The 11,974-nt window shown below is 45.7% G+C and overlaps 1 protein-coding gene across 2 annotated transcripts in view; it reads left to right on the top strand.

Annotated features, from left to right (window-relative positions):
• The first annotated feature begins 9,260 nt into the window (after nt 1–9,260).
• Nucleotides 9,261–11,974, top strand: part of KDM4B (lysine demethylase 4B) — a 64,218-nt gene continuing 61,504 nt past the window's right edge. For both annotated transcript variants that reach the window (XM_062618740.1, XM_062618739.1), the window contains exons 1-3: nt 9,261–9,407; nt 11,347–11,522; nt 11,802–11,916. In XM_062618740.1, the coding sequence (XP_062474724.1) occupies nt 9,267–9,407; nt 11,347–11,522; nt 11,802–11,916 (432 nt within the window). In that variant the 5' untranslated portion in view covers nt 9,261–9,266. The remainder of the gene's footprint in view (nt 9,408–11,346; nt 11,523–11,801; nt 11,917–11,974) is intronic.

The raw sequence follows: 11,974 nt of genomic DNA, 5'->3' as shown, positions 1-11,974 counted from the left end.
GGGGTGTGAGGTATGAGATGGCTGACAATCCTGTGGAGTTCCCCCCGCTTCTCCCTGTAGCTCAAGATGAGGAGTTGTAAGTTACTCACAGGTGCAGCTGAGATAGATCCTCCTGCTGAAGTGCACTTGTGGAGCTGCAGGAGCCGTGTCCTGCTGCTTGGTCATGTTCACCGCTCTCTGGCTTTGGCTCTTGCTCAGCCTCCTCCCCAGGAGCTCACTTTCTGGCAATGCAGCTGCTGTGAAGCTGGAATCTGGGTCAGTGTGTCACACCCACTGCAGGCAGGACCTGAAGCACCTTGTGCAAAAGCTGCAACCAAGAGTTGGAGGTTTGTATCGGCAGAATGCTCAAGCCCGCTTGTAACAACAGAGCTTGTTCAAATTCTGTCTTGCCAAAAGCTGAAGCAACCTAGAGAAGAAGTTGAGCTGCTGCAGGTCTGGAGTTCTGTCAGGTTTGTTCTGGCAGGAGGAAGACTGTTGGGGATCAGTCCTCATGAAGGTATGGAGCTGGTACAGGAATGGCCTTTTCATACAAAGCAGGGCAGTTATCAAGGTTTCCCATGCATCTTTCTGATAAGATTAATAGGCTATGGGTTGCTCTCCAATATTGTAAACTTTGCAGCACTGCTGCCTGGATTCAGGTGGCATGGATTGAGACTTTGAATTCTTGTGCAGACCAAACAGGAACCCATCCAAAAGAGGTACTTTTTTAACCTCATTTGCTCCAGGTCTGGGCAGGAGTTTCCTCCTTTTGCTGTGGTCTTGCAGTTCGAAATGGTGAGCTCCTAAATGCGTTCTTTCTGTTCTGGCAAAGTGAACTCAAAGTAGTTTGGTGTAGATCCAAGTGACAGTGGAGCTGCTGGGAAGCAGCAGTCCAGGTCAAATGCTTTTTAAATTACTTTTTTCATACTTCTATAGCCTTGCAGTAAATATGGTGAAGACAGCAAACATAGCTATTGTGTCATGCAGCAAACTGAACTCCCCTGCTTCTGTCTCAGTAGTGGTACGCTGATTTGTGTGGCTTTAGGATGAGTTTATCTTTCCTATTCAGTGAAACATTGAATTTGAGGAGGGAGACAGCTGGGTATTGATTCTGAATTCAGTCAGAAATAGGCTTTGCCTGTTGCCTACCTTGCTTCAGGCAATGATGAACTGTTTTAATTTCCTCCAGATTTATTGCTTTTAAATCTAGACACTTGTTCTGCTTTTGAATGCTGTTTGTGACTAAATAATTGTGCTGCAGTTTGAAGAATTGTATGGGTAACTGTGCGCTACATGGATGTTCCGAGGGAGAACTTTAATGAGCTACGTGTGCTGCTTGGTTTCAAGTAGAGGAGAATCTGGAGTTCTGGAGAAGCCTCGTGGAGTGTATCATTTATGAGAAGATAATTTCTCAGCTCCCAGGCACTGTAGATCTTCATCTGCTTGGCTGGTGGGTACTCACTGTGCCTGCATGGGAATGTTGTCTCTCTGTTCCTCTTCTTCAGAGCTTTCCTCTGTTTACTTAGACCCTAGGAGGGACATACAAACCTCAAAGTGATTTGGAGCTGAAAAACTGAGTGAATTGAATATATGAATAATTTTTGGGGAAAAGGTGATAGTTTAAAATTGTTGCTGTAATCTTCCGGTCATTTCAAAGTGCCCTGAGCATCACCACAACAATCTGCAAATGCACAAATTTACACTCTCTGTCTAAATGCTGTAATCTGATTCTCAGAAATAAAGGGAAAGAAAGTTCTCAGCTGTGCTTGGGAGGCATAACCCTGCTCTAAACCTAGTAAGATAGAATTGCCTGTTTCTGTACCGTCTTGATGTTGTGCAGGAGTTTGTCTTTTGTTCTGCTAAGAAGCTTTTGCTAATGCTGGATCCATGAGAATCTCGATGTAAACTGGAGTGTAATTACTTGGCTTACTGAGAAAGGAAGTAGACGGAAATAGAAGAATCTGCCCTCTATGTTCCAGCCTAATTAATGAAAAAAAATGCCATTTCAAATAAACACAGGAGGTTTCCATTAATATTAGTAGTTAAATACTGAGTGAAGAGTAAATTTCAAAGATTCTTTCCTTAGCAGGATTCTTAGCTTACTGTATGGGAAATGCCTCGGAAATACTGAGTGAGTCAGAAGTTTATTCAGGCACATTTAAAACCTGTATTTTGTTGGGTTTGTTTTAGTTTTGTAACTTTATTTTCAGTTGAGGGTCAGATTTTTTTCCCCTCAAACTAAATTGATTTTCATTTCAAGTTTGCCAGAGATTTGCAGTAGGCTTGGGCAAAGCTCACGGGCTTTCCTCTTCTATTAATGGGGAGCCTGCAGCCTGCGCCTGGGATGTGGCTCCTTAGGCAGAAGTTCCCCCCACAAGCATTTCTCAGCCCTTTTGGTGAGGAACAGAGGGAGGTAAAAACTTGCTAAAAAGCCCCAAATCCTCATTTCTTGTGTTGCTGCTTGGCTGTGGCATTGACTGAGACCAGTGTGTGTCACTGCAGGCCATGGAGGGTGCTCTGCCTCTTCCCACTCCATCAGTGCCTGACTTGGCCTTATTTCCCTGAGAACGGGTGTAAACCCAACCTGGTGGCAGTTGAATCAAGGACAGTAAGGTAAATGGCCAAGTTTAAGTCCTTTATTCAGGTTTTCAGTTTTTCAAGCTGGTTGAAGTAGTTGTTTTGCCCACACTTGTGAGGAAAGCAACTGATGTCCTACCAGTGCTCTGGGACTCTGAGGAGCTCTGGGTACAGGTTAAGTGGCAAGGTCAGGATGAATTTCCAGAGTGTTGGAATGTTCTGCAGTGGTTACCAGGGAAGACATGGTGGTAGATGCTCAATAACTTGGAACATTCCATGGCTGTTACCAGGGAGGACCCAGTGGTGGATGCCCAGTAACCTGTTAGAACGTTCCGTGGCTGTTACCAGGGAGGACCCAGTGGTGGATGCCCAGTAACCTGTTAGAACGTTCCGTGGCTGTTACCAGGGAGGACACAGTGGTGGATGCCCAGTAACCTGTTAGAACGTTCCGTGGCTGTTACCAGGGAGGACACAACAGCGGATGCCCAGTAACCTGTTAGAACGTTCCGTGGCTGTTACCAGGGAGGACACATCAGCGGATGCCCAGTAACCTGTTAGAACGTTCCGTGGCTGTTACCAGGGAGGACACAACAGCGGATACCCAGTAACCTGTTAGAACGTTCCGTGGCTGTTACCAGGGAGGACACAGTGGTGGATACCCAGTAACCTGTTAGAACGTTCCGTGGCTGTTACCAGGGAGGACACGGTGGTGGATGCTCAGTAACCTGTTAGAACGTTCCGTGGCTGTTACCAGGGAGGACCCAGTGGTGGATGCCCAGTAACCTGTTAGAACGTTCCGTGGCTGTTACCAGGGAGGACCCAGTGGTGGATACCCAGTAACCTGTTAGAACGTTCCGTGGCTGTTACCAGGGAGGACCCAGTGGTGGATGCCCAGTAACCTGTTAGAACGTTCCGTGGCTGTTACCAGGGAGGACCCAGTGGTGGATGCTCAGTAACCTGTTAGAACGTTCCGTGGCTGTTACCAGGGAGGACCCAGTGGTGGATGCTCAGTAACCTGTTAGAACGTTCCGTGGCTGTTACCAGGGAGGACACGGTGGTGGATGCTCAGTAACCTGTTAGAACGTTCCGTGGCTGTTACCAGGGAGGACCCAGTGGTGGATGCTCAGTAACCTGTTAGAACGTTCCGTGGCTGTTACCAGGGAGGACACAGTGGTGGATGCCCAGTAACGTCTAGGAACATTCTGTGGTTGTTACCGGGAAGACATGGTGGGAGCTGCATGGAAGTTGGCTGGCTCCTCAGTGACACTGAAGTAAGGCACGTCGCTTTGGCTTGGTTGGAACCATGGCCAGGTAATGAGGAGATCTTCATGTGCTGCCCAGCCTGCCCTAGGCTGAGGAGTCTTAGCATGAGTCAGACCTCTTCTTTCCTAGTTATCATTGAAAGGGCAGGGGAGGGTTAGATGTGTTTGGATCAACAGACAGGAGTTTTCAAGGGGAATTGCCAAGGAAGGGAAGAAGATCGGAGGTTGAACAGTTTGAGCATTGAAACAAGATTTGTTGCCATTGCTCCTCAGTGGTGTTCCACAGTGCTGTCAGGCTTTGAGTGTGCTCCGACACAGAAGGTTGTCAAGAAAACTGGAAGACAAGGGAGGTTTAGAACTTTTGGGTTTGTGATTTAAAAACCTTGCTTAAGATCTGGCTTGTCTCTTTAGCTTTCTAAAGTATTAATCCAGTCCATTGGTTGCCTGATGGCAACTTCTTATCAGGAGCAGAATGCACTCAGAACATTCTTCCCCAAAGAATGAGATGCTGTTTTCGGCATCGAAATTACTAATTTGTTATATATTAATGCTTTTTGTGCTCGGTGATGGAAACGACATCTTCTTTATGTCTTCTATTAGCTGAGCTATTTAGATGTGTCTAATTTAGATCTTCTCGTTGTATCTCCTCTTTTTTCCTCCTCAATATCTGGGACTAAATGCACTTCCTTGCTTTGGTGTGTGTTGTCCTTAGATGGTCTCCTGCACGGGTGTGTAATTCACTGTCCTTATGTAGTATAATGAGCTGTGTAACTTGATTTTCTTAACTGCTAGCAGTGGTTTTACTGGTGTTACAAGTGCAGTGGTGTTTGTTGTCTGCATTGGTTAGATGACAAGTTTGTGGGTTCAGAGTTCTGTAAAAGGGCAATTTGACTGAAGAAGACCAGTAACTGTCATTCTTCAGGTGTGTACAAACTCCAGATACATAGAAGCCAACAAGTTTGCTTTCTTGTTTGTGGAATAGAGATGATGTAGTTACCAGTTTGCCTCCTAGAAGAGTTTAATCCACTCAGACTTCTCCTCTAACAGTGTCACATGTTTGAAATTCTCCTTTTTGCATCATGAGGCAGTGGTTTGAGATGGTGGCTTTGTCCTCCTGCTTGAAAAGTCTACAGCTCCATGCTTCTGAAGCACAGCCATGTAACCAGAGTCATCTCCCTGATCATTTTGTACCATGGCACCACGTATCATCATATTTGGCACAGGAGAACAACAAATGGCGATGGTGGGAGCTCAGCAGCTATCCAAGTGGGTATTGCTGTGAGATTTCCTCTTGCTTCAAACTGCGGCCAGTGCTTTGTTTGTTGTGTGAAATTTTGATGGCTGTGCTTCTTCCTCCTTCAGCAGGGTGTGATGCTGGTGCCAGCATGTCCCCACCACCAGCGCAAGCAGGCTACTGTGTGTATTTGCTGCGCTGAGTTGGCAGCAGGTAGCATGGTGCACTCGGGAGGATATTTCCATGTGTCTTTTCAGCCCCTTCCAACGCAAGTGAAATCTTGGGGAATTGCTGTGGGTGCTGTATATCCTCTTACAAGGTTATTTTTGCTGCCTGTACTTTCCATGCAGTGGTTTTGTCTACCAGATTTTGAACATCATCTTTCTTTGGTTTTGCTATAGGAGTGTGTTCCAAAGGGCATTTCCCTTCATCTTTTTGAATTTGCATTGTCTGGCTTCAAGGCCTTTGGGGCAAAAAGGCAGTAGGATTTTTTTTGTGGGGGGGGTTGAGGATAGAAAGCTGCACCTTTTGGAGACACAGGTCATTACAATGTGGTTCTACCAGCTGCATGCAGTGTAATGTACGTGGCAGTTGGGCATACGTTTTTTGGGTAGTAGTTTACCTTTAGACCTGGTGCTTTCTTTAAAGGGCTCTGAAGGTGCATGTGTTCTGGTTTATCGAGGAAACTGAGAGTCCCAGAGAGCATATAAAGTTTGTTCAGCAAATTTAAAGGTAACTCTAGTGTTACTGTATAAACACGGTGAGTCCTCTGCCATAAATTCTGCTGTGGTTTTACTGTTCAAATCCGGATTGATAACGGAGGTTTTAAAGCAAACCAGCAGGTTGAGTTTGCTCTGCATCTGCAGCCGTGTGCCCTGGGCATAGGTACAGGATTTGGCGCATTTGTTTCCGCTGATAGTCACTACCTTTAGTCAAGGTTACCCCCAACTCCACAGCAGAGGAGAATGAGTTGGCGTTATCTGCTTTTCCAAGATCAGTAGCAGGGGAGCAGCGGGGAACTACTTGGAAGTTCCTGGAGGAAGGATTCCCAGTCCTATAAGTCCTCTAGCAAGCACGAGTCCTTGATCTCTGCTGGGTTTCTTGGGCTTTTTCTGTGCCCTACAAAGGTTTCAATCAACAGGTGTAGGATTTCAGTCACAAAAGTGTCTTGGTTCACATCAGTGTTAGAGTGAAAAGTCTCATGTAAAAGTCATTGAAATGAAAAGCTCAGCTCTTTGTGTCCATCAAGATCATCCCTCTGGAGACAAGTTTAGTGTTTCTGTACTGTGGTTGCAGTTTAGAAGGTTTTCATAATATTTCAGGTTGTTACTCTCTCTTACAAAGAAACTGAATGTGTCCAGCTGAGAAAAATACCTTCATTCTTCTTGCCAAGAACTAATAGGGAGCTTAGATTCTTTCTGCAAAATCATCCCTTTCAGTATTAACAGTGAAGGGAGAAGATTTGTTCATATCATCACCATCCACCCTGCTGCACGGCAGAGCCGTGAGGGAAGAATGCTTTCACTGTTCTTGGAAGGGTCGGATTCTGCTGTGAAATAGTCCTCAGTGCTGCTGGTGAGCTCCTGGTAGCACTGCTTAGTGAGGCTGTCTCCTGGAAATCCCGTAAGGAAGGTGCTGCCGCAGCCCTGAGCTTGTCCCACTGCCTTGCTTCACCTCTTGTCCCCTCTGATACTGGGAGCTGGGTAGGAGGAAGGAGTAAATCCTGCCACTGTTTATCCAAAATACGTTAGAGCTGTGATGTGCAAAGGGATTCTTTTCTCCCAAAACATCCTCTGTGGCTTCGGTGCCCCATTCCTGGCAGCATTCCTGGAGCAACCTGTTCTAGTGGAAGGTGTTCCTGCCTGTGGCAGGGGGTTGGAACTGGATGAGCTTTAAGGTCCCTTCCAACCCAAACCATTCCATGATTCAGTGAAACGTTATCTGGGGTAGGTGTTAAGATGTTCCTTAGAATAAAGAGATGGGATTAAACATGGAAAAATCTGTTGTTCTTTGCTGTCTGCTTTCCAGAGTCACAGTTTGTACTGGGGCAGGTAGGTGCTTTAACTTATTAAGTTTTGCATGAAATAGTTTTCGATCCCCCTCTTTGTTATAGCAGGTATTTTGACTATTTACTCCCAGTTAATTGAATAAAAATTGGAATTGCTGGAGATGATCTTGAGGAAAAGATGGGATAAATCCTTGCTTTGACTGTTTTACTGGCTTTTTTTCCCTCTGGTTGTGGCTAAAGCTGCAAAGCCTGGGAAGGCATCCCTGGAGCAGATGGTGCTGGCACGGATCCTCCTCAGGGTGGAATTCAAGCTCCTTTCCCCGAGCCAGATCCTCAGGAGCAGCCGTGCTGCTGTGGAGCCTGACTCGGTGCTTCCTGCTCGGGTGAACTCTCGTGGCATTTCCAGACCCTGTTTAAAAATAGCACAACATTCTCAGTGAGACAGTGTTGGAATGAAAGTTTGGGGATGGTTCCTGTGTGGGTCCCACTTCTCCACCAGTCACTTCTCTTTTCCTTTCCACCTGTGGCCATGATCTGGTATTTGGTGGCCTTGCCTCTGCGGGGGGCTGGATTAGATGATCTCCGCAGCTCCCTTACTACCCTGATGGCTTTGTGTTTTCCTGGTAAACAATGCTTTTCTTCAGCATTTTGGAGGAAAAACTGTAGCAAATGGATGCCTGGAGCTTATGAGCTCCTGTGGTTTGTCTCGGGGATGGGAGATGCTGTTTCCTCCTCTTGTATTTTCTGCAGAACAGGTAACTTGTTCTTGTGGGTATTTATGAAGCCTGTTTCTTACTGTCAAATGCTGACCCTGAAACAGAGCAAGTCTTTTAATGCCTGGCAAGGTTGGAGATCCCTTTGGGGCAGGGGCACCCTGGAGATGAGAGCTCGAGGGTCAGATGAGCACGAGAGGCTGTGATTTTCTGCATGAGATTCCTTTAAGTCTGTGCTGGGGAAGGGCTTTGACCTGCAGCCCCTTGCTTTGAGACAGATGTGACAGGAAGGGAACTCTGAAGAATCCTAAAATCTTCTCTTTTCTAAAATATCAAGTCCAAACTGTTAATTTATAATAGTAATAATAATTGGTATTGAGTCTTTCCCACTTAGTGTGAGGTTGGGTTTACTTGTAGGGGGCACGTAGAGTATCTGATGTCTCTCTGGAGATGGGTGAGTTGTGTGCACACTCGCTGATTAAAACACTGATAGACCCATTCCTCTGTTTTGTGTTTCCTAACACAGAGAGCATCTGGAGTGCTTCTTGGCTGGTTTGAAATCAATTTAAACCCAAACGTGCGTTGCTTGTGATTTACAGCTCGTGTTTTGGCGTAGCGTGGCTGCGCCTTTTATTCCTTACAAGCCCCGTGCTGCCCTCTCGTGATAGCTTGAGCGCATTGGATGTGCTGCGGCTGCTCTTCTGACACGGAGAATGTTTTTGTAGTTGTATTTGCCACTAAAATGCCATTAAACCATTTTGTTTTAAGGGTTTACCTTCGAAGTTTCCAGCAGAACTTAGGAAGGTCCATTTAAAAACCGCTCATTTCACCCTGAATTGTTCTGATGGTTTCTTTTTGCCTCTGTGAATTGGGATGTAAATGGAGGAATTTTGCTTTTCACCTGGAGAGATGCTTTAAAATCGTACATCTCCGTTTCCTTTAAGAATTGTCTGACCCTTTGTTTTGTCTGTATTCACTACAAATACAAAACCCAAATCAGGCTGGGATTCTGTGATACAGAAAAGGATGAAGCATTCTGGCTCTGAGGGGCACTAGTTCCACACTCACACACTGGGTAGATGCTGAAGGTAGTGAGAAGTTTGTTGTAGGTGAGCCCTGTTCTGTTGAGACACAGCTTCATACGTTGAATGGAGGGGACAGTGTTCAGGCTGTGAGCTATATTTAGGCTCTGTCTGATCTTGCAGATGATGCTGGTATCAGGAAGCTGCTGATACTTGACCCTTCTTAAGGCCCTGCTAGCAAATAGACTGGTTTTTTTTTGGTTAATGCTCATCCTATCCATTTTAGAATAGATATTACTTACAAATACTGTCTTGGGGGAGCAGGGGAGAGAAATGAAAAGTACATCCATGCCTCTGTGACTTTCATTAAAGGAAGTAGAAAGAAACCTGACTTTTTTAACCAGTACTGCCTCTCCTCTTTCTTTCTCTTTCCTTTTCTGCTTCCCCTCCAGGTCCTTCCGTCGCAGGAACATGGGGTCGGAAGTGCCGAGCCCGCAGAACCCTGGATGCAAGATCATGACCTTTCGTCCCACCCTGGAGGAGTTCCGGGACTTTGGGAAGTACATTGCTTACATGGAATCACAAGGAGCTCACCGAGCAGGGCTGGCCAAGGTGAGTTGCCCTAGCTGAGGTAGTGGAAAGCTTCCTGAAGGCTGCCTTCCTGAGGCTCTGCTTTATGTAGGGTGTCTGTGAAGTTATATCCCTCAGAAGCAGTTTCTGCTTTTGTGGAGTCACGCAGAGCTTGTTCTTGAAAATCAGACTTGCAACCTGTGTCTTGGTTTACTGAGAGAGGAAAGAGGAGTTCCAGGCCTTGCCTAAGAGCTAAAGAAGGGTTTATTTGCAGGATGGCTTTTCCTGATCCCTGAATGGAAAACGGCACATTCCCAGCCCCTGCAGCTATGGGTTAAGGGTATTTCTGTGTCCTGCTTCTGTTGCTGAGGACAATGATAGCAGTAGCTGTGGTTCTCAAGGGCTGGACGTGGGAGGTTTTCAGTCCTCTGTGTGTGTGATTCCCTAATAAATGCCTGAAAGCCTTTTTGACCTTCAGGAAGCAGTTCTCCAGCCAGCTCTAAACCATCTCTTTCCTTCCTTCCCATCCACATCTTTGCACTGATGAAACTTTCTGAGAACTCTTCATGTGAAGTTTCTCAATTCCAGTGCTTGACATACAACTGCTTGGAAAAAATCAGGACTAACTGAATAGAAAGTATTTTTGTGGCCGAGCTGTGTTGCACCATAGGCTGAGGGAGATGAGTTGTTCTGACAAGGTAGTTGTTACAAATGGTATTTAGCAGAGCTTAATAAAGCACAGCAGAGGAATAAAGCTGTTAGGCATGAAATAATTTCATTTTTTCTAACCCATAGGTCAATTACTGTTTATGTTACAGTTCTAAATAGAGCTGGGTATTGATAAAAGCTCTCTGTGAAACGTTTCCTTGTCCACTCAAGTGTACCGGCAATTACATTCCAGGAGCCTGCCAGGGTAGATAATTTTAATGATGGTTGTTGGTAAATTCCAGATGTTGTTAAGAAATTGCTCTACTTGTAGGAGTAAATCTGAGCATTTCAAGGTAATTTTTGTCACTGTCTCTTGCAACTGCATTTTGGAGCCTCGTAATGGAAGTCGAGCTCATCGTAGCCTGGGGGAGCCATGCCCACAAAATCAATAACTTGTCTCCAGTTCCCGTAACTTTTTTTGGCTGATCCTCCCACCACATTAGATTGCAGACATTGTATTTTGTCACTGCACATGCCTGCTGAATGTCCCAGTGATTGTTCTCTGATCTTGAGCCTAGAATTGTTGGCAGCTCTTCTGTTTGAAATTACAGCTTTTTCTTCCAGATTTGGGACTGCTTTGCAGCAGGGTGGTTGCTTTCTGTGCAGCCTCTAAGCGTGAGGAAAGAGTTCTGGACGTGTTCCCCTTGGTTTTCTTTGGTTCTTCTCTAGCCCTTACCCCTTTTCATTGAAGGATTTGGTCCCTGATCTGTCACCTACAAATACAGAAACATCAATTAATAATGCAACAGGACGTTGGCCTTCCTAGTTAAATAAAACCCCAACCAATCCAAAAGCACTGTCCCCTCAAGAAAACCCTCAGGTAAGTGATTTCTAGATGGAATAGTTTACACTCCTATCAAAGGTTATGGACTTGTAGAGATGCAACATGGTGCTGGAGTCTTCATGCAACTTTGTGGAATAGTAGGTGAGCAAGGAATTCCATCTGGAGGGGGAGCATGTGCAGTCCTTCCGGCATGCAGCACGCTTCCTTGGTATAACTCTACCTCTTTCTATCCTCACTGCCTGTTTTGTGCAGCTCTTCTGCTGGCAGGCAGGCTGGCAGCCCTCTGTGTCAGCCAGTCCTGTGTCTCAGCAGATGCAGAACAGTTGGCTTGTCATCTGTGCTGGTTATTTGAGCTGCTGCTGTTACCTGATAACCTGCAGCAGTGGGATGAAATCCCGTCCACTCCCACAGCTTTTTCCTCAGGAGAACTGTGTGTGCCTGTTGTGAACATCAAGTAATTTTGTTGTTTGTTTCCCCCCCCAATTCCAGGTGATTCCTCCCAAGGAATGGAAGCCTCGGAAAACCTATGATGACATAGATGACATGATTATCCCAGCTCCTATTCAGCAGGTTGTTACTGGGCAGTCGGGCTTGTTCACCCAGTATAATATACAGAAGAAACCGATGACTGTGGGAGAGTACCGGCGTCTGGCTAACAGCGAGAAGTATGTTGGTGTCAAATGATGGGGAGGAGTTGTGTGGAAAGCCTTTCTTTCTAGAAACAAGCTGAAAAGCAAATGCAGCCTTGTTGAAGAGGAAGCATTTGGGGGGAAACTGTTTTCTCTTGGAAGTTTACATCCAGAATCTCAAATAAGTTTGTAACTTGGTGGCTTTTGGTGTAGTTTGAATCTGCCTGAAAGGAATGACTTTTCAGTCATTTATCTGTCTGTGATGAGCGTCCCTCAGGGGTTCTTGCATCCTTATCTTTTCCATGTCCTTACCAGGTACTGTACTCCACGCCATCAAGATTTTGAAGACTTGGAACGCAAATACTGGAAGAATCTTACATTTGTCTCACCAATCTATGGGGCTGATATCAGCGGCTCACTGTATGATGCTGTAAGTGGAATGTTCCTCATTTATTTTAAACACAGACACTGACTTCCTTATTGCTTTT

The sequence above is a fragment of the Pezoporus occidentalis genome, unplaced genomic scaffold, assembly GCF_034315485.1.
Source record: "Pezoporus occidentalis ecotype Australia unplaced genomic scaffold, CSIRO_AGI_Poc_V1 ctg202, whole genome shotgun sequence".
Taxonomy (NCBI): domain Eukaryota; kingdom Metazoa; phylum Chordata; class Aves; order Psittaciformes; family Psittacidae; genus Pezoporus; species Pezoporus occidentalis.
The sequence above is the reverse complement of the archived record's forward strand: the minus strand, read 5'-3'. Positions and strand labels throughout refer to the sequence as shown.